Source organism: Amblyomma americanum, chromosome 11 (genome assembly GCF_052857255.1).
Source record: "Amblyomma americanum isolate KBUSLIRL-KWMA chromosome 11, ASM5285725v1, whole genome shotgun sequence".
Classification (NCBI taxonomy): domain Eukaryota; kingdom Metazoa; phylum Arthropoda; class Arachnida; order Ixodida; family Ixodidae; genus Amblyomma; species Amblyomma americanum.
Window position 1 is genome coordinate 43617437 of NC_135507.1, and position 23066 is coordinate 43640502.

The 23066-nt window shown below is 49.1% G+C and overlaps 1 protein-coding gene and 1 pseudogene across 1 annotated transcript in view; both read right to left on the reverse strand.

Annotated features, from left to right (window-relative positions):
* LOC144110001 (MAM and LDL-receptor class A domain-containing protein 1-like) overlaps positions 1-23066 on the reverse strand; it is a 47369-nt gene that overhangs the window by 21493 nt on the left and 2810 nt on the right. Inside the window, 6 exon segments of the mRNA XM_077642804.1 lie at positions 218-399; positions 5708-5947; positions 15031-15036; positions 16626-16703; positions 16706-16792; positions 19726-19771. Of these exon segments, the coding sequence (XP_077498930.1) occupies positions 218-399; positions 5708-5947; positions 15031-15036; positions 16626-16703; positions 16706-16792; positions 19726-19771 (639 nt within the window).
* LOC144110000 (peptidyl-prolyl cis-trans isomerase pseudogene) lies at positions 10410-11315 on the reverse strand (annotated as a pseudogene).

Consider the following 23066-nt stretch of genomic DNA (forward strand, 5'->3'; position numbering starts at 1 on the left):
AAAAACTCGTTAAGTCAAAGCGCGAAGCGTTCGGAAGCATTTATGTTTTTTTTTTACATGCGCTCGAAAGTTCTCACTTCGAGTCGAGGCTCAAACGGGCATGGCAGGTGGAACGTCTTTAGACTGCCTTAGAGGGACTTCGTGCTAAGCCTTGGCGGGAGTTACGTGGTAGCGGTGTAACAGGAGACGGGTGCATGCGGTAATGCGTGCAGAATACCTGGTGCACGTCCCCGTAGGTGTAGGCCACCTCCCCCTTGGTCCACCGTCCGTCGTAGTTGTCCTGGCTCTCCCAGACGGTGATGTTCTCCTGCGTCTCGGCGTCCATGATGACCACCTTGAGCCGGTCCACGCTCAGTCCTTCCAGCGCGTAGAAGAAGCTCACGCAGAAGCCCTGAGGACCTGCAAGTCCAGCGTGTGGTAGATAAGAGAATGCGGCCCGGAAGAGCGCGCCGCCGCACTATCACGAGCACGCTCTGAAAGCTTTCACGTGAACGAGGGGGCGAAGACAACGGCTCAATGCATTGGCGACCTCTTCGTCGGACACGAAGTCACCGTACTTTTCAGCTCTTTCTTAATCTTAAAAAGCAGCCAGAAGTCGGGTTCCCGGAAGTCCAGCTTTTCAAGTGACTGAGGACATTGAGTAGAACATGTTGGGGGCTAGTTTGGGCCAATTTTTTTTATGTTGACATTGAGGACATGTTCATGGAAATTTTGCTGTAAGAAACCGATTCTGCTCCTCTTTCTGGCTATGTTGATGTTTGTTTGGCCGAAAGAGACACATTTGTTGCTGCGAAAAATTGTTTAAAAAAAATGGAACGTTTTTTTTTCTCGCCACTCGGATCCAGTAAGACTCGTGACGTTACAATCACAAATGGCTACGAGATCCCCGTTTGGAAATCTGGAAGGCTGTGCCTAACCACGATATCCGCGCGCAAAAAAAGAAAGAAATGTCTCGAACTCAATCAGTTCATGAAAATAGACGGTGGGGGGTGATCCTTACATCAAATTTACAGGCCTTCTCTAGCTCACTGAATTCTGAGTTTTGTCATATTAGCATCTTTGTCCTTTGAATGAGGTAATCTATTGATGCAGACCAGCTTCACTGTCCTCAGTGTCCCTTTAGTCATAAGCCAAATGTCATATGGTGCGATGCTCAGGTTACAAAGTGGCCACAACGTAACATCCCCTTTTATTCTTCTACGACGCCATGGGCCTTTGCTCATTTGGCAGGAAGAACATCACTGCTTGTGAAGCTGGTGGCCAAAGAAGATGTTTTAATAAAAGAAAATAACAAAAAGTCAAAGATGTTTGTCGGCTGTGCAAAAAGCCGCTTGCTACTCGGGCAATTGACCTGCAGCCCAAGTGAATGATAAGAACGGCGAAAGTGATAGGTAGGACGATATAACGACAGCAGTGATGGCAAGAATGAATATCGGTTTGAATTAGTCTACTGCCTACAACTATGCACAGGTTTTTTTAAAAAGTGACCAGGCAACTGGGCCTGATTCTTAGTCACATAGTTTATTTAACCGGTACGGCATTCCTAAGGACAAAAAATAGTTGCGACACGTGTGGACGAGGGTTCTCTTTACGTTACAGAAATTCAGAGCTTAAAAGGGGGACATACGTGCTCCGTTACACGGCTGAGATATAAGCCACTTTGCTTGGTTAGTTCTGGCAAAGACGGTACAAGGTTTACGTTCACACAAACACATGCGCAGCAACTAGATGCAAAAGGTTAATAACTGCGCGTGCACATGTGAAAACTGCAGTGGTCTCACTGAGGCGGATGTTCCACGATGCAACCGCATCTGCGCCGTACACCGATGATATTAGTTACAGCACAGCGCAATTCGCGATCCGCTACCGCGAACAGCATCCACGCAGCCCCTGAGGGCCCCAGATGGCGCCACTTGCCCGTCATGAGGGTGCACGCCTGCCGCGCCAAGACCAATCAACGCGTACTCAGTGGTCACGTGTCACTGTTTCATTGGGGCTCGCGGAAGCGCATCGCGGATAACGCTATGCTATAACTGCATTCTTGCACCATTGCTTCTAGTACCCAGCGAACGGTAACAAAATGCGTGCGTCTTAAATCTCTAATGAAGGTTGAATTGCTCGTTCGAGGTGGTTGGTACAATTAACCGACACCAGCGGAGCTATTTCGTCGAAAGTCACAAAGCACCGGCATCACGTATTTCTAGAAGATCGGCTCGCGCCTTGCCTTTGACAAGCACACATCGCCGTCATACAAATGCCAGCACTCGCCTTCATTCTTGCCTTTTCTTAGCGTAACCAAGCTGCTGTCGTAGCTTTTACGATGCTTCAATTCTCGGGATGCTCACGCCTTGAATGGCAGTGCGAATGTCTGATTGATGTTGTGCAGAATTCATTGAAAGACTGCTCCCCAAGGTTTCTTAATTGGCCTGAGTTTTAAAACAGAGAATTCATAAAATATCTGCGTTTTGAGACTTTATAATTAATAAAAATGCAATTATTTTCTTCGTAAATTTCGTTCTTGCAAAGATGCAATTCGTGAATCGCTAATTACACTCTAATGGGTTTGACAGGTGATATTTCATAAGTTCCGAGAAAAATTTTTGTGTGTCCGAACCTTGAGAACAAACTTTAAGTTGAACAAACGCACGGAGGGCGTTACAATTAGTTGCTCAGTCAAGTTCAATCTCACCGCTATTTAAATATGCAACTTGCACTTCGCTGATTACGGTTACCTACCACTGACAACCGAATTACGTTACACTAGCAATAGCAGAAATGCGCGTTTCCAGTTCCCATGAGACGTCGACTCGCTCATCGTAATATCTGATACATCAGCAAATACTATATTAATCATTACCACCTATCATAGTTTGCATAATCACCACTTATCATCCTTGTCATCTTCACTGATTCCTATAATCTCCTACGGCTAGCCTGAACGAAACGCACTTGAAGCGTACAGGTGCCAACCAATAATAATAATAATTGGTTTTTTGGGAAAGGAAATGGCGCAGTATCTGTCTCATATATCGTTGGACACCTGAACCGCGCCGTAAGGGAAGGGATAAAGGAGCGAGTGAAAGAAGAAAGGAAGAAAGAGGTGCCGTAGTGGAGGACTCCGGAATAATTTCGACCACCTGGGGATCTTTAACGTGCACTGACAGCGCACAGCACACGTTTTCCCTCCATAAAAACGCAGCCGCCGCGGTCGGGTTCGAACCAGGGAACTCCGGATCAGTAGCCGAGCGCCATAAGCACTGAGCCACCGCGGCGGGGTGGTAAGACCAGCCGTGCTAACATCCGCGAAGCGGCCGCAGAGAATGACCGGGTTTCAAAACGGAGTCTCAAAACTGGTACATAAAAAAATAGCTGTGGTGGACCTTACTCGAAAAAACCGAGAAATGAAACAACGCGTGTGGAGCCAGGTGTAGTCAAAGAGGAAGCTTGCGCAGAAAGAAGGGAAAGGAATGGGCAGGGAAGCGCTTCGCGAGAGGCCATTCAATGAGCAGGAAGAGACCTACTTCCGGTGGCCGGCTCGTTAACGAGGCTGCCGCCCATGCGACTACGCCAGCGCCACCAACCTCGACTGCGGTCGACCGCGACAGAGGCGAAGCGCTTGGCTTTCATGGTTGGCCGCGCATCCCTCGCGTGCGCTCCCTTTAATACTCAACGACCTTCTATCTATCACAAGTAAAGGAATTGCAGCATTTAGCAGTAGCCTCCTCACCTAACCTAAAATGTCGGGGGTATACAGATTGCAGTTGCATGAAAGTGCAAAAGATATTTTGTGCACTTTTTGAAACGCAATCTCAATGTTGCCTCAAATTAGTGCGAGTTAACACTACATGATTCCTTTACAAGAACACTTACGCATATGCTTGCACAAAGTAAAAGATACAAAACTTCAGGATGGTGAAAAGAAAAGCGATCAGATTTGTTTATCGATGTTCGGACCGCAGTTTCTCGGCTTCTACTCATGGTGCTATCTTATCACTTGCTTTCAAGCTTGCTGAAAGGCGCATTCGTGACCGTAGCACCCTTTTGCACGACGTTTCCATGGCCCCATGTCTCTACAAGTACGAATTTCATTCATTATGATTTATGGAGGTTTCCCATAAGCTGTGCGATGTCAATGCGCATTAAAAGTCCCCATGTGGTCGAAATTATTCCGGAGCCCTCCACTACGGAACCGATTTCTTCCTTTCTTCTGTTCCACCTTCCTGTCTTCTCTTACAGCGCGGTTCGGGTGAGACAATTACTGTGCCATTTACTTTCCTCAAAAACCAATCAACGCTGGAATGGCATGTGTGACCCAAGCTGCCCCGCCGCGGTGGCTCAGTGGTTAGGGCGCTCGACTTCTGATCCGGAGTTCCCGGGTTCGAACCCGACCGCGGCGGCTGCGTTTTTATGGCGGAAAAACGCTAAGGCGCCCGTGTGTTGTGCGATGTCAGTGCACGTTAAAGATCCCCAGGTGGTCGAAATTAATCCGGAGCCCTCCACTACGGCACCTCTCTCTTCCTTTCTTCTTTAACTCCCTCCTTTATCCCTTCCCTTACGGCGCGGTTCAGGTGTCCGCCGGAATGTGACAGATACTGCGCCATTTCCTTTCCCCAAAAACCAATTATTATTGACCCAAGCTTAATTTGTGCGTTACATCGATAAGACGTCTTATTTTAGGTTTAGGACAAGATAAAAGCAGAAAAAAATTGTACAGTGTTACCAGTCCGTAACGCTAATGTTCAAGGTTAAGTGGCGTGGTGGGTGAAGGGAATTTTAGAAAATGAAGTTTAGTTTGGGGAAATGTAGTGAGAGTGGGAATGCTTATACGTTTCCTGCCTCTATGGATGGAAAACTCTCGAGAAGGGAAGGGGGGGGGAGCTGTGTTTGTCTGCGGACAAGGCGAATGTCCGGACCACCGTAGAGTATCTGTTACAGGTTCAATTGGACTTATTTTTGAAACATGTGGCGGAGAGTTTGAAGGATGCTTCACTCCCGCCACCGGTTGGCCCGGTATTGCACTACCTCCGGGATAGGCCTTATCTTTAGCGCGTCTTTACTATCCTGTCTTTCTATCCCATCTTTCAACTCTCTTACTTTCTGCACGTGGTAGCGATTGTGGCTCGGCTTGAGCCAGTGGGCAGGGCTGTGCACTTTCCTTTTCTTTCTTCCTGGCAACAACAGACAGACAGACAGACAGACAGACAGACAGACAGACAGACAGACAGACAGACAGACAGACAGACAGACAGACAGACAGACAGACAGACAGACAGACAGACAGACAGACAGACAACTTATGCCTTAAAATCGGAGGAAGATCTGTTAACAGCTAAGCAATAAGCCAGCTGGGTGGCCTTACTAAGAAAAGACAGGGTCAATTGGAGAGACATGGGAAAGGCCTCTGCCCTGCAGTGGGCGTAGTCAGGCTGCTGCTGCTGATAGAAAATAACGATTGCGTCTTCCTTTTCCCCTTTAGAAATGACAACATTGCCGCCCGGTTCTTGCTCAATGACCTACAGTGGGCAAAGATGTTTATTCCTCCTCCTCCACAGTGAATACGTGCCACTTGTCAACTGAGCGTCGCAACAACAGAAACAACAGTAGCCACAGCGGCAACAGCAGCAACCACGACCACAACAATGATCACAATCATCCACAACCAGCACGGCAACAACGTCAACAGCCAGAAAGAGGGCGGCGCGCTCACCCGTGGGCGTGATGTTCCTGGTGGCCAGGACCACGGACTCGTACTGATACTGGCGCATCTGCGGCGCCCTCGTGGTGACCGCCGTGGCCGATGTCGGTGCCGGAGTGTCCGCCATGCCCGCACCTGCGGCGGCGCCGGCGTCCGCCGCTCCCGCCGCAGCACCGGCCGCGGCGTCGCCCGCGCTCACGATGCTGGGACCTGGCCGTTCGTGGAACGAAGTCTCGAAGAAGACGTACCCGCCTGCGGGTGCAGAGGAAGGTAGCTGCAGGTCGGGCACTCTTTGATAAAGGGTTCGTCATATTCGGTGGAGGAACACACATAACAATTGCTCAACGACCATCAAGGACCCTGCTTCCTGTAACTGGTTACGGGAAACCCGTCCAGTCTGGCACTGTAACGTGAGCGGACATGTGCCGGCATGTTGGAGGGTTAATTTCGAAATTATTCCGGAGCTCTCCACTACGGCGCCTTTCTTCATTTCTTCTTACACTCCCTCCTTCCCCCTTCCCTTGCGGCGCGGTTCAAGTGTCCAACTATATATGAGACAGATACGCGCCATTTCCTTTCCCTCCAAAACCAATTATTATTATGTTGGAGGGTCGCCGCGTGATCCACTGAGCCACTGCAAAGCACAGTCTATAGCGAGTGCTGCCGTAGAGCTAGACGAGGGGTAAGTGGAGGGGAGACAGCCTACACCTGTTCTGCGTCTCTTCTTATCGAGTCACGTGACACTGTGACGTCGGAGTAAATCTTACTCCGAACGTCGTGAAAGCGGCCAGCATCCCTCGCACAGGTAGAGCTGTAAAAATATACTACGCCTGAACTCACAGTCATCATACACACAATCAGACTAGCTACGCCCATTGAAGGACAAAGGCCTCTTCTTTATTCCTGCAATTAACCCTGGCTTGTGGCAGCTGCGGCTAACTTATCTCCGCAAAGTTCTTAATCTCATTCGGTGATCTAGCTTTCTGCCGCTAGGCTTCCGTTCTCTTGAAATCCAGTTCATTACCACGAACGACAATTGGTTATCTTGCCTTCGCATTACGTGTCCTACCAATCTCATTTTTTTTTAAATTTCACCTAGGACGTCATTAAAGCGCGTTTGTAACCTGACCCATTCACCTCACTTCCTGAGCTTACGCCGATCTTTTTAATTTACATAGCTCATTGCGTGGGCCTCAAGTTTAACCCTTTTAAAGCGAAAGCTTTACTGTCCGCGAACTTGCGACTTCGCAGTGGCGGTGCTCCGAGGAGGCACAAGACGTCACAACTTGTGCCTCGCCGCGGATATTTCTCGCTCCCTAGTCACTACTGCGCATGCGCCACTAGTAGCACCGGGCCACAGGCGCTCAGCCGCTGCGCAGCGCCACGCCTTTCCTCAAAATCCAAACTATAACTTTCAATTTTCAGTTTTCTCTTCCTTCTTTCCCTCCCTCCTTTATCCCTTCCTACACGGCGCGGTTCGGGTTCGGGGCCGCCAGCGCCACGAGGAAATTGCCGTGGCGCTGGCGGCAGCAGAAGGTTACAGAACAGGCAGGCCTCTAAACATCCTAACAGACTCAAAGGAGGCGTGCAGGAATTACACAAGGGGCAAGGTAAGCAGAACCGCCCTAAATATCCTCGGCGGGGTCAAGCTCGCCAGGAGAGACATTACACACAAGTTAATCTGGATTCCGGCCCATGCAGGCATAGAGGGCAACGAAAGGGCAGACAGCCTAGCTCGAGAAACTACGTTCCGAGCCGGACAGTCGCATGCCCCGGAGTATCGCCCACACGCGTGTGAGGGAGGATATACAGACATCCTAAACCTACACAGGGGGACGAGAGCTAAATACCCCCCACCGCATAAAGCCCTGACGAAAGAGGAAGAAACATTTTGGCGCAGACTGCAAACAAACTCCTTCCCAAATTTATACATCCTAAACAAAATGTACCCGACGCAGTACAGAGATACCTGCCCCTGGTGTGGGGCAACACCCACACTCTACCACATCACATGGGAATGTAAACGCAACCAAACGTTCCACCAACACAATAACCCGAGTGCGGAGCAATGGGAGAGTCGGCTCACCAGCTGCGAGCTCACGGCCCAAAGGGCTTTAGTGCAGCATGCAAGTGAGGTAGCTAGGCTCAGTGGAGCCCTGGAATAGGGGCCCAACCTTGCTTAAGAAGAGGCCTCAAGTCGGCAGAGCAGTGAAGACGACGGAGGCCTCGAGACGCCAAGCCCTTGAAAGCACCCAAATAAAGTTTCTCTCTCCCTCTCTCGGGTGTCCACCGGGATATGTGAGACGGTTACTGTGCCATTTAATTTCCTCAAAAACCAAAAACAAGTGAGCCGACGGCGTTCATAGAGAACATTGGCGTTGACAACTTTGCATAGGCCGTTCATTTTCACCAAAGGAAAGGCGCACAAGAGGCTCCGTGGACCATACGTGGCGTTCGTGTGCAATTGCAAAAAAGTCTGCTTTGATTGCGTTCCGCACACTAAAAAAAATATAGATAGGCAGCGCGCCCTCCCTGCCACACTGGGAGGTGGCAGGCAGCTTATGGTTGATCGCGAGAGATTGATCACGAAATGAGCGCTGCGGCCTGGCTATTGCTGCAGTGCCGCATGTCAGCCACAACGCTGTCAGCGCTGATGCATTCAGCCACATCTCTCTCTCACCACCGCCACATGCATCAAAGCAACAATGAGGCGTCCGCATATCCAGGGAGCCTGCTATGCGCCCTTTACTTCCTCAAAGCAATTCCTCTAAAATGAACTAATCACGCGCACAACCTGGGCACGTTTCTTATTGTGTAAATAGTTTGTATATATTACTTCTCCCACTATGCTCTCTTCTTGTCCCATCACCTCTTTCATTTAATTTCTCCATTCTGCCTGCTATCCTTTATTTCCGCTGCCCCAGCTCAGGTGCTTCAGTATCGATGGCAGATGCCGGGGCTAGCAAAAATCTTTTCCTTCCTTTTTACTATTATTTTAATAAAAAACCACTACCACCACCATCGCCGTCTAGAACATTGTCAACGTCAACGCCAATGAACACAGTGAACGCCGACATCTTTCGTTTTGTATATCCTGGATTAGCTGAGATAATACGAATTAATTTTTTTTGTTAGCCTTCAAGCTTCTGCCCTGTAGGTGAGTGTCGGTAAGACAGCTGTTGTACACACTCCTAGTGGGGGGGTCTGTCAACTGCCGTTCATGAACTGAGAGTACGTGTCAACAACAGCCCACTTTACTTATTGCTTTTATTCCAGTGAACTCACTCTTGTGGTCCGGATCTTCGGTTACTAGCTGCCCTAAGATGTATTCGCTTACCACTTGCAACGATTCTCTGCTCCTCGTAACCCGTCGCAGTGGCTCAGTGGTTAGCGCACTCGGCTACTGATCCAGAGTACCCGGGTTTGAACCCGACCGCGGCGGCCACGTTTAGGTGGAGCCGCCAGCGTCTCGGCACAGTAATCGCGCCTAAAATTTCGAAACCATTTTCCACAGTGCCAAAGTAGGACTGCCAAGCCGCATTTAAGCGACCAGCCAGCCTATCAATCAACGCTGTCTGTAATCCGTACATTCTCATAGGGCCCGCGTAAGGAAGGTTCTCTGTGGTCAATGCGTACACGTCATGCCCGGTAAGTTCCCTAATGCGATATACGCTTCGTCTGCTAAGCAGCTTTATGGACGCTTATAACAACTGTACAGTGGTTTAGGGGGTTTCGCGTCCTGAAACGACTGAGGGAGGCCGTAGTGAAGGGCTCCGGAAATTTTGACCACCTGGGTTTCTTTAACGTGCACTGACACCACACAGTAAAATTGAAATTTGGTTTTTCAGGAAAGGAAATGACGCAGTAACTGCCTCACATATCTCGGTGGACACCTGATCCGCGCCGTAAGGGAAGTAAGGAAGGTCAGAGGGAAAGAAGAAAGGAAGAAAGTTTGGTTTGGTTTGTGAAGGCTTAACATACGTCCCAAAGCTACTCAGGCTATGAGGGACGCCGTGTTGAAGGGTTCCAGAAATTTCGACCACCTTGAGTTCTTTAGCGTGCACCGACATCGCAGAGTACACGGGCCTCTAGAATTTGGCCTCTAGAAAGAAAGAGATGCAGTTGTAGAGGTATTCTGCATGATTCGACCCCTTTTGGATCTTTAACGTGCACTGACATCGCACAGCACACGGGTGCCTTAGCGTTTCGCCTTCACCGAAACGCGGCGGCCGCGCTCGGGTTTGAACCCGGGAACTCCGGATCAGTAGCCGAGCGCCCTAACCACTGAACCACCGCAGCCTCACAGGTCTGTTTTGGCATCTATACTTTTTCGTACACACGCAGCTTGTTTTCTGCTTGCCATCTTCGGTTCGACCGCGTCAGCAAAATAGCCTCTCTCTCTTGTTTCCAGTGTTGTCTTATGTGAAGTCTAAACGCTCTGTTGGCTTTGAGGAAAGGTGAGGCGCATAACTGGCTGACTAGGTCAGTGGACACCTCAATCGTGCTTTGAGGTACATGGCGGTGGTGTCCACTTACAAAAACGTACAACACGGCTGCGCCATTTCCTTTCCCCAAAAACCAATTATTACAACACGGCTGCCGTATTCCAACCTAAATTGCTTCTTCTAAATGGCTTGTACAATGCTATTACAACTTTCGTGGTAAAATTAAAAAAGTGAGAGTCAGAGAATCACCGCCCTCGGGAAAAGCTGTTCATTTATTCTTGCACTCATGAGATAGACGGCTGCTTTCAAAATGTACAGGACTGAAGTTTTGCGTGAAAGAACTTCAAAGAACATCGAGTGAGAACGGCAAACAGGGAACAGAACACGAAACTAAGGCCGAAAATTTACGAACATGGCAAGAATGTTTAGCGAAAAAAAAACTGAAGGGAAATGAGAGTTTTCACAAACGAGGTCAGGTGAGGTGCCAATGCTGGAGGTGAGGGACTCACAACTGGCCACAGTTGGCGACCACGATTTTCTTGGAAGGCTTGCCCGACTTAGAGCCGTAGGACTCGACCTTCTTGACCACGTCCATGCCTTCGACGACATTGCCGAAGACGACGTGCTTTCCGTCCAGCCACGCTGTCTTGGCCGTGGTGAGGAAGAACTGGGAGCCGTTTGTGTTCGGGCCGGCGTTCGCCATGGACAGCACTCCCGGACCGGTGTGCTTGAGCTTGAAGTTCTCGTCGTCGAACTCATCTCCGTAGATGGACCTGCCTCCGGTTCCATCGTGGTTGGTGAAGTCGCCACCCTGGCACATGAAATCTGGGATGACCCGGTGGAAGATGGAGTTCTTGTAGCCATACCCCTTCTCGCCGGTGCAGAGCGCTCGGAAGTTCTCGGCCGTCTTCGGCACCACGTCGGCCCGGAGCTCCATCACGATGCGGCCGAGCGGTTCGCCACCCGCCGTGATGTCGAAGAACACTTTCGGGTTGGGCATTCTGGGGCTGCTACTGCTCCTGGTGCACTGCTGTGAACGTTGCTCTTCGGATGCTGGCCTTCTGACACCCGAGCGATTCGGGGACAAAAGCTACGTGTACCACCGAAACAGCGCTGAAAACGCTCTTGCCACTAAAGAATGTCCAAGGCCGCGTGACCGAGAGCGCGTGGAGAACGGAACAACGCGCTCAGATGTGGAAAGGGGATCAGAAGAAACGTTCGTTCGGGCAGCAAGAAGCGCGCGCAGAGGACATCATCCCGCGAGGTGAGCCAAAACCATTTCCGACCAACGTCACCGGCGCATGTTTGGCAAACCTTTGGTTCTTCGAGTATCTTCGCCAGTTTTTAGTCGCTGTGGTCCCGGCCCCCGTCCCCTAGGCCTGCATGCGAGGAGTGGGAAGTAGGGAGCCTCTTAAGTCGATGGAAATGAAGTTTAATAATCATCATCATCATTGGCAAACCCTCCGGCTTTTGACAACGTGATGCAGTGCATGCGATACATCCAGAAGGTTTTGCAATAATGATGAAGATGATTGAACTTTATTTCCACCGATGTAGGAGGCCCTCTACTGCCCGCCCCTGTCACGCGGGCCTAGGGGCCGGAGGCCGGGACATCCGCGACTAAAGACTGCCGAAGGTACCTTGGTTCTTCGCGGCTTCAGCCGCCAGGTGGATAGCTAGTTGGTGGCATGCGGGGACCTCACTCCGCAGCAGGGCCTCCTAGGCTTCTCAACCTCCAATATTCTCCCCAGCGCCGGTGTATCCGAGGCATTCCCAAATTATGTGATCGAGGGCCACCCTCGCTCCGCAGGTCCTGTATTCATCGTCTTTCGTATCGTATACCTGGGTGCGAAATAACCAGGCGGGGTTTGCAAAATTTTCCGCCTGTAATCGTCGCCTTTTGATTGTAAAACATTTTATTCGCCGGGAAGAGCTTGGCAAGAGGTCGCGTTAAGTGGTCGAGAGTACATAGCCCTCGACGACTTTGTCAGCCCACTCCGCCGCCAAAACTTGCGTTCTGGGGTCAGAGCTAGCCAGCACGGTCTCCCACCGCTCGAGAGAAGGAGCTGTAACTAGATCACCCGGAGGTGGCTCTATTTTGCAGTCCCACAGGATGTGATCGTAGGTAGCACGTTGGCCACAGTGTTTGCAGTTTGGGTTGTAAAGATCTGGATAAATGTGCGCGAGGAGTGATGGGGTGCGTATCGATCTCGTCTGTAGACGACGCCACGTAACCTCTTGTTCTTTAGTAAGTCTTTTGTCTGGAGGGGGGAAAATTCTCCTCTCTAGTTTAAAATGATTGGTGAGATCATGATATGTGATCATTGAGTCCTTCGTGAAATTCAGGGAGCCAGACTCATCCACTGCCCGGTCGACGAAACCTCGGGCTTTATTGTGGGCTGCCTCGTTCCCCGGATTCCCCGAATGGGCTGGGACCCATATCAATTCGGAATAATTTGGTGAGAATTTGGTTGCGTTAAGGATTCTAAGGGAGGTGTTTGTAATTCGCCCTTTAGCGAAATTATTGATACCCATTTTGGAATCGCTGAGGATGATGCTCCCTTGGGTATGTGCTAGGGCGAGGGCTATAGCCGCCTCTTCTGCCGTTTCAGAGGATTTCGTTTTGATTGTCGCCGAGACGATGTGGTCACCATTCTCGTTCACAACCACAACTGCAAAGGCATTGGTATTTTTGTATTCTGCCGCATCTACATAAAGTGTTGCAGCGCCTGGCGACGGTCTCTTTATTGTGTTCGTATTCACGCCTAATCTTGCGGTTACCATGAGGCTCGATTACCATGACGCTTACCATGACGATTACTACGAACCAGCGCTGCTCTTCCTGCGGAAAAATTGTTATTAGTGGTTATTTATTAATAAAATAACAATCGAAGGAAAAGATGTTGCTAGCCGCCGCATCTGCCATCGAGAACCTGAAGCACCTGAGCTGCGACTAGCGGGAATGACAGGACAGGGAGAGAAAAGAAAGGGGGGGGGGGGGGGGGGGGGGCGATAGCATGAAAGGATAGGGTTAAGGGGTAATATGCGCATTTCTTTTCCCCCAAAACTAATTATCATTATTATTAATAAATGCGGGATGCTGCGCCGTGCATTATAGAAGCAGAGCGCAAGAAATGAAAATGAAAATTGGTTTTTGAGGAAAGGAAATGGCGCAGTATCTGTCACATATCGCCTGACACCTGAACCCCGCCGCAATAAAATAGATAAAGGAGAGAGTGAAAGAAGAAAAGAAGAAAGAGGTGCCGTATTGGAGGTCTCCGGAATAATTTCGACCACCTGGGGATCTTTAACGTGCACTGACATCGCACAGCACACGGGCGCCTTTTGCGTTTCGCCTCCATCGAAACTAGGCTGCCGCGGCCCGAACCCGTCTTATCCGGAGTTCCCGGGTTCGAACGCGACCGCGGCGGCAGGCAGTGGACCAGTGCGCGAACGAGACCGACGAACGCTCCTCGCGCAATAACCTTGAGCGCAAAGCGCGGGCTTTGGAACGCTGTTTCAGCTGCCGCTCAGTTTGTGGTTACAACTGAATTGCCACGAAACTGAAGGGGTCAGTTAGGGCTGGGGCAAGTCCAGTCGGGGGCGGCCTCTTGAGTTCGCGTGATGAGGGACAGTTGCGTTGTTTTTCTTGAACTGGCCAAGAGCTTGTCCCATTCCTCCGCTGAGGGAGCTGGCAGAGTGTCGTCGGAGGGGGTTAGCTAGCGCATTCCCATAATATATGGTCTTGGGTGGCATGCGTCCCGTTAGCGCATGTGGGCATGCAGGGTCATATTCACCGTTCGTGATTAAACGTAATCGGCAGGAGCTAATTGCCTTTGTTTGTAGCCGTCAGAGCGACTATTCTAAGCGACTCTAAGAGCGCCATTCAAAATTTAGCCAAAAACTCGGTAAGTGCGCTAGCAATGCGAATTCTGCGCCACCGAAATCTCGATCACATCAATCTCGTATGGGTTCCGGCTCGCGCAGGTAACTCCGGAAACGAGGGAGTTGACCGTCTAGCCCGAGGTTTAACCAAGCGGTGTACGGGAGACCTCTCTGGAACGGACGCCCCCGCCGAGGCGCCTCGCTCGGACGAATATAATAATTAATAATTGGTTTTAGGGAAAGGAAATGGCGCAGTATCTGTCTCATATATCGTTGGACACCTGAACCGCGCCGTAACGGAAGGGATAAAGGAGGGAGTGAAAGAAGAAAGGAAGAGAGAGGTGCCGTAGTGGAAGGCTCCGGAATAATGGGGATCTTTAACCTGCACTAACATCGCACAGCACACGGGCGCCTTAGCGTTTTTCCTCCATAAAAACGCAGCCGCCGCGGTCGGGTTCGAACCCGGGAGCTCCGGATCAGTAGTCGAGCGCCCTAACCACTGAGCCACCGCGGCGGGTAACGCTCGGACGCAGATATCACAAACTTTTATCACGAGGTAAGATGCACGTGTCCTGCCGCTCAGTTAAGCCGTCGAACGCACGTCCTATCCAGCCACGCAGGGTTTTAGGCGGACTGACTTGGACCTCGCGTAGCGGCTGTATCTTGCTGGAAGAGTTCTCAGTGATGCATTATGGTCGGATACAACTTAAGAACGCAGTGGCTTTTCCCCTTCGAAGGACCCCCTTCCAGCCAACGGCGTCGACCGACTCTTATGACACTGATGACACAGCAGGGAGTGGTAGATGAAAGGGAATAATATCTTCCCTCTGTGGTCGGGGAATAGATGCCTCTCTCCATTGTGGCGCCAATCCCTGCATTGTCACACTAGCAGGATCATCGGAACCAGCCGACGCCGTTGGCTGTAAGAGGGCCCTTTGACGGAGACAAGCCGCTGCGTTGTCGAGTTGTATCCGACCATAGGCGATCTGTGTGTGCGCTTTGTACTTTCGCCTCGCGGTCGGTGCACAGGGGCGATAAAAGGAAATGTGAAGAGTGCGGCATCTACGCTCTCCCCGGTTCGCGTTTGTTCTCATGATGATGATGATGATGATGATGACCTCTGGTTGAATGGCACGTACCCATGGTGGAGGATTGGCCAGGGTACATTGTTGATACAAATGCACACATGGGTAAGGAGTGGAATATTTGGATAATTGTCTCATCGTGCTTGTACCTGGGCGGTCAGATAAAGACACTATAGTCGTCCGTGATACAAGGAACTTTCATCCTTTCTTCACACAGCCACTTCCGCGCACGCACGCGCACAAGCACACACACACGCGCACACGCGCACACACGACTGGTGTACCACATTCAAGGACCGCTCACAGGCGGTACTCGTAGCCGAACAGCCGCTTTCTCTGTGTGGGCACAGGCCTCCTCCCTTGGCTGTTGAACGTGCCACCGGCTTCGGCCGCTTGTTTTCTTCGAGCTGGGCAGCGGGCTTGCTCTCCCAGGCTGCTTTCGCGAATACAGTAGCCGCTTCTCTACTTCCACGTGGCCAGCGTGCTCGGCTGCTTTCGCCGCTTTTGGTGCTTAACGTCGGCGGCATTCAGCCGCTTCCCTTTTCCTTGCTTGGGAATGCGCTCAGCTACTCTCGCTATTTTCATTGCTTGACGCGTTCGGCCGCCCTGGCCACCGCATTTTCACATTTGTGTGCGGGCGAATAATTGTGGCGCTGCCCACATAGTTGAGGCATTTTCAGATCTGGTTTCAAACTAGCGCAGCGACTCCTGTCTGGAAAAAAGTTCTTGTGGCTCACGTCTCATCCGTTTGCACTCTACAGTTGCATACTCCTGTGGAGTACATAAAAGCGTCCAGCTAAAGGATCAAGAAAATACCGATAACGATGAGGTAATGACAGGCTTTTCCCGTTTCATGAGCGAACAGATATCAGCATCCTTTAGTCATACCGCTTGCGGTACTTCGAATTCAAATCTGTTTCCGCCCTCCACGTGGTTTCTGGATCTTAATAGATGGTGGCGCCATCTATGAATATTTGTTGGCGTCCTGCAAGTTTTCTTTCTTCACTACGTATTTGAAAAGCCTTGGACAGTTCATGGAAATGCCGCAACTGGCACGACAATCCGCTAAGCTTCAAAATTTTGCCCAAACCAAGCGCCAGGGTGCTTTCGAGGCTTTCGCTACTGGCATTATTTATGAGTTGTGAGGGTAACAACAACGGGGATGCTTGAATGGCGAGTTGGCATAGAAAACAGTGTACTGTCTGAGTGACGCGTGGACACGGCGTGGACATTTCTTCTCGCTTGTGCATTGCCCCGGCAGGCGCCACATACCTAACAGCAGGCGTGGCCAGAGTGATTGAGCATGTGGTGCTTAGAGTCGTCAGAAGGATGATAAATTGCTCCGCTTTTTTCTGATATAAGTAGAGTCACTACGATGAAGGCGTGGGAAAACGGGAAGGAAGAGGTTGCAGTGGAGGTTTGTAAAACACGGGGACGAAATTCAACCTCGCCAAAGCGAACTTCATCGGTGCTTACGTGGCCCACGACCGCGTATGTCCATTGCTTACCTTCTACCGGTGTTGAGGGTGTGGTCGGTCCGCGGACCGCCAAGCCAGAGCGCAGTGTCTCCTTTGCCGGGCTTCCAGGCCATCTTGGCGTGGCGTTGAAGTAGTTGGTCCAGTCGCACATGCTGATCTCCTCGGCCTGCCCGAAGTCGCACGGCTCCGGTTTGGCGATGAACTCTGATCGCCACGGAAACAAAGAACACTGCATTAGGCACAGCCATCAACGCATGGCATACAAGCTGGGCTGCAAGCATGCTGCCGTGAGGTTTAGCTATTGATGTTTCGTTAGGGCGTTTTGCAATAGCGCTGTTTCTTTACTCTGGACGCAGAAAGGCATTCAGAATGTCTTCTTCGCAACAAAGGAAGAGTTAACATGTGCACTTTCGACTGCCGCAGTTAGTTTCACTACGAACGATGACGGTATTGCATCCCTAATTATGCAGCTATCTCGATAATTCCATCAAGGCACCTTACGGGTACCTAAAGAGCTGCGTGCAATGCTTAAACAGATAGCCCGGCTAAGGAATCGCGGCCATTCTGGACCCGACGATCGCCATTTGTTGGCCAGGTCCTATGACCTCCGAGTGGCTCTATTTTGGTTTTAGGCACAAATTTGCCCGGACAGCCTACATTTGAAGACTTTACCAACCTGCTTCCCTGCCCTTCTTCACCGCCACTTTCCTTCACGTCGAAGTATTTTAGTTACATTTCCTGGTGAAATGTTTAGGGGAATCCCCCAAGGTGGAGTAGATTTGTAATAAGGGAGTAATTACTCATTGACATCCACCCAAACCTGGCTGCCAACACTGTTTCCACTTAGAGTTATTGATCAATTTGCTCTCGCCCTACCATAAGCTTGCCGTCCTGGTTAGCTCATTTGGTAGAGCGACTGCTACGGTGAAGCGGTGGCCCCGGGTTGAAACCCCGGACCAGGACGAATTTTTCAAGAAACTGCGAAGTTTTTGAGAAAGCTGTATAGCTTTCCTTTGTATCCGTATGGCTGCGCTTTGATGTATGTCAATGAGTAAATGCTCCCTTGTTAAATACATTTGCACAGGCGAGCCGAATTAGCGCTACCGTCTCCTTTGAGTTCTTTACATATCACGACTGGAAATGAGGAACAATGTTTCTGGTATGTGTTACGTCATCATCATCAGCCTGACTACGCCCAATGCAGGGCAAAGGCCTCTCCCGCGTCTATCTAATTAACCCTGTCCTTATGTCGTGCGGGGTCTAAAGCGGTGGTTCCCCAAAGCCGCCATTTCTCTATTACTTGGGCTCTGCTCTCTCTTTTCGGTAGTTATGGAGCAGTCGAAGCTACAATAGCAGTGCGTGCCTGCATGACCCATATGTCAGGTGCAATATGGCAGAGCACGTGTTTTACTCCGGAGCTTGGCTAGTCATGCTTTCCCAGGCCGCATTTATCGCTATCGAATCTTTTGCGGCGATTTTGCTTTTCATTGGTCCTTGGTGCATGAGCCAGGCGACTGACATCCCTGTAAAAAATACGACAAACAAGGACGGCAGAATATTTAGCTGTCACTACACGAATTTGTGTTGCCAGGTCATCAAATACAACAGGAAAGTCTGTTGTGACAACACAACATTTCCTGTTGTGTTTTTCGATAGGGATTGCTTGTTTACATGGCACTCATATTGTCAACGTTAAGGCAAAAAAAAATCCTCGCAAACAACGGCCCATTACTGGCGCATAGTTCGGGTTCATAGGCAAAGGGCCACGGTATCCAAAACTTTATTTCTCTTTTGTCTCAAAGTTGTTCTATTTTGGACTGAGCGCAGTTTGGAAACAGAAAGCAAATGAGCTGACACACTTCCGTTCCTGCATCCAAGGGTATTTAGTTTTTCTTTAATATATGCTTTCTAATTTTTGATTACTATATATTACCTTGACTTCTCATAAAGCGCGTTGAGCTCCTATTTACTGCTCAACAGTCTTTTTTTACTGCACTGACTAAAAGATGATTAAGGAATTGATTAACACCGATCGCTTTAGCACAATCAGTTCACACATAGAAGACATCGTACTTGGAGACTCGCCTGGGAGTGGGCTCGGCATTGCACATACTTGAGTTTCAAAGCGCAGCTCTTAGGCTCCCGTTACGGCGTTTCTCGCGTTGTCAAGGCATTCTGAATAAACTTCTGGACAAAACTTCAATTCTGGACAAAAGCATGTCGGGACGGGAAAGAGTTTATGAGCGCAATGTTTTTCGTATATTGTGAGATTTCACTATAACCATCAATATATACGCTGATCTCCCGTCGGCAGGCTTGAATATTTTGTTCTGTTTACGGTTTTGCTACCGTCAAAAGCGTTCCTCATTGGTTTTGTGGGGCAGTCTTAACTGCTCGATTAGAGCAATGAAAACACTATAATTGAAATATTTTGCTACATATCGCAAGAATGGACCATTAGCTTGAATATTTCTATGCCCATACCTTACAGTTTTCCAATATTCAGAATTTTGTTCAAAAATGTTGGACATGTGACGTCTGCATGTTAGTGCTTTTCAATCGATTTCCAGCAACACAAGCCAAATGGCCCGACTAAGCCCTCTTCTTGAAGTCTCTATGTCACGTGTGCACTGCTTTCATTTTAATGCATATCCGCTCTTAATGTCTTTGCGGCATTCAGTTTCTGCACTTAGCTCACCCTGCGCGCTTCTTGTTCATTTTATAAAGTTAGTACTGCTAAACTTAGTAACGCCGCTGCTCCTATAAAAGTTAAGACAATCAGCAAGAATCGTTAACCCAAGCTGTGTTGATATAGGTGGAAGCAAATCAGGCAGCGAATATAAACTGTATTTGTTAAAAGTACTCAGGCCACCTCGCTCGCAGCTTTGATGGCGTTTTAATGGTCTTCGAAGTTGAAGATGAAAGTCCTCTTTGAACTCCAGATATCTGGCAACGTCGGAAAAGCAATGCAAGCTGCAGTGCACAGCTCGGCGCTGACTATGTTGGCATCTGAGTATTTCCACGAAAATGATACGGTAAGCGATATTCCTCTGAGAAGGCCGTAGGCAGCGATATTGTGAGACAAAAAAGGCAGAACAGAAACAAGAGATAAAAAACTATAATAAACAAAGGCGTACTTTCCACCTCTTCTTCCTCTTCTTCATCCTGGCGTTTCTCTCGTTGCTGAAAAAAAAGAGGAAGAAACAACAAAAGTTTTGCTTGAGTCTCCTAGATTTGAAAGGCTTTTAAAAAAGCCCTGACCACTAGAACTTACTTTAGTTCTCTTAGATACTAAAGGTGCAGACAGAATTCCCTCATGTAGAAAGTTATCTGCTCCCATTCTTTTTTGTCTTTTCTCTTTGAGTTACTCTTATTTCTCTTATTTTCCCTTAGTTACTCCTAATGTGTTTAAATACATTTTATTTCCGCGCACCAGTCAACACTGGAATACATTGCCCGGTCCAGTGCGTTCCCTCCATATAGACAGATTTATACAGGCCATAACTGATTCGTAATCTCTTTATTTAATGTACCCATGCTCCCAATTTGTGCAATGTTCCCTAAGTATTCAACTCTGATGTAAATTTTACTACCGTATCATTAGTTTTGAAGCTGCAGTATGTACAAATAAAATAAATGAACAAAAATTACATTTGAACACTGGCGAAGACTTTTCACTACTGCTACTTCTTGCTATGACCTTTTGCAGCTCCACTTGTCCCAGATACAAAGGTACATCACGAGTTATTGTTAGCCTTCTTTGAAGTTCAGCGACGTTTAATTCTGTAAGCCTAGCGTGAGATAAGATTAGCTTAGCCAGAAGAGAACGAACATCGCGTTATCACTTTGGTGTGGGTTCATGTAATTTGAAGCACGACGACAATGACAACGACACCGACGAAAGAACAGCTGTTCGCCACAGCATAGCACATCAGGGGCAGAAACTCGGAGGCTAACGTAAAGGGGTGAACTTAAACTGCGGCCAACGCAGAGAGCTATGGAAAGGAGATGATAGGTGATAATATAGTAATAATTGGTTTTTGGGGAAACGAAATGGCGTAGTATCTGTCTCATGTATCGTTGGACACCTGAACCGCGCCGTAAGGCAAGTGATAAATGAGGAAGTGATCGGTGCAGCGTTAAGAATCAGGAAGAGAGCAGAGTGGGTGAGGGACAAACGCGGGTTAATGAAGTCGAAATCAAAAAGCAGAAAGCACACGGGAAGGGCATGAATGCGAAGGTAAGGTAATCGATGGCTGCTGAAATTGAAAATTGGTTTTTGAATTTTCGATGGAGGCGAAACGAAAAAGGCGCCCGTACGCTGTGCGATGTCAGTGCACGTTAAAGATCCCCACGTGGTCGAAATTATTCCCGAGACTTCCACTACAGCACCTCTTCCTCTCTTCTTTTCTCACTCCCACCTTCCTCTCTTCTCTTACGGCGTGGTTCAGGCGTCCGCCGACATAGACAATTACTGCGCCATTTCTTTTCCTCTTACAATTTCCAATGGCCGCTGGTGGCAACGAAGTGGGTTCTAAGTGGAGGCAGGTGTAGCAGGGGGCGGCTGAAAGTCAGGTGGTCGGATGAGATAAGGAAGCTTAGAGGGATAAAGTGGCCTGGAGTTCAACTAGGAGGTGTCTGTGTTGTAGTGGGCACAGTTATGATAATTATGAAAATAGTGATGACAGCAACTGGGTGGTTTTATAATGCTGAATTGGTTTCTCGAATGGCGACATGATTGCATAAAGCTGATAATTTGCCGACAGACCACGACCATTGAAGGGATCAGTATTGACCGAAGCGGACTGACGCTAAATAACGTCCTCGTTTATTGCTCACAACTGCCGCCTGTGAATGGGGACTCTGTCATGGAGGTGACTACTGCTGGAAAAACTTCCGCTGGTTACACACTACTGGCATGCAGTTTTCGGGGAGGGCTATTACAAAGACCTTTAGGGTATAACGGAGTAGTTCAGAGCACTATGCAAGGAAAGGTGATAGATAATATTAAGGTTTAAGTTCTGGAATATGTTTCAGGCGGGTAGGCGAAAAAATTTGGAAGAAGTTTTAACTGTATTCGTTAAGAAATATTGCCTTGGGCTGCACATGCCACTCGTCCAACGAAGAAAGTATGCGGAAAAGGGCTCAATACGTTCCTACTAAGGTTTCATAGCGACTTGAAAAAGGAAAAAAATATTACAATAATGTAAACATAAGGCGAGGTCGGACTCTGTTTTCTAAAAAAACAAATAAGTGCTTTATAATGCATCCTGCAGACAGAGCTTTTCTTTAGCTTTCAAAAAATATATTACACTTTGCGATTCACGGCTTGCTTGAGAAATGATTTTTTTTTCATCCTTTTTCGCGGTCACGTCGACCACGAAGGTGTGAGCTTCGAATGAATGAATGAATGAATTTATTTTCTGTCAAGGCAGAGGGGGCTCGAGAGAGAGAGAAAATGAAAAGGAAACGCAGGGAGGTTAACCAGATGTGAGTCTCCGGTTTTCTACCCTACACTGGGGATGGGGGATAGGGGTTAGAAAGTTGACAGAGAGGAAAACGCAAAAAAATAAAATAAAAAGGAACGTGCACACATGGAGACACACACACACAAGGCGTTCCAGTTAAAGTCTTTCACACAGGCCGGTAGATTGTAAGAAGCGCAAAAGCGCTTGCACGGCCTTCTTCTGCGACGGTAGGTGCTTTCGATGTTGTAGAATTCTTTTTTCGGATAGCGGTTGGTCGTCCAGTTGGTCAAGTTCGTGGCTAAGGCATGCCCTCTGTGGACTGTACTGCGGGCAGGAGCGCAATATATGGCCAATTGATTCTTCATGGCCGCAGTGGTCACAGGTTGGGGTGTCGGACATCCCTATGCGGAAGGCATAGGCTTTAGTAAAGGCAACACCCAACCAAAGTCGATATAAAAGCGTGGTGTCTCTACGGCGAAGCTGTGATGGCGCTCGAAGACTTAATGTTGGATCAAGTGAGTACAGTCGCGTATTTATTAAATGTGGCTCATTCCATTGAGACCCGGTGCACTGCCGAGCAAGTAGGCGGAGCTTCCGTGCCGCGTCAGTTCTGGAAAAAGGAATTGGGACGTGGCGCTCCTCAGTATGGGCTGAGCGTGCAGCGTGATCCGCCCGTTCATTGCCGATAATCCCGCAGTGACTTGGAAGCCACTGGAACGTTATTTCATGGCCGGCATCACTTATATGGTGCAACGTCTCTGTAATATGGAAGATTAGTTGTTCGTGCGGTCCGCGTCGTAGAGGTGACAGTAGAGACTGCAGTGCCGCCTTCGAATCGCAGAATATTGTCCATTTGTGTGGCGGTTCATCACCAATGTGATGAAGGGCAGTTAAGAGCGCTGCGAGCTCTGCTGCCGTCGATGTTGTCGCGTGGGTCGTCTTAAATTTGATTGTTGTAGCTTTCGCTGGAATGACGATTGCCGCCGCGGAGCTGCTCGGAAGGACAGATC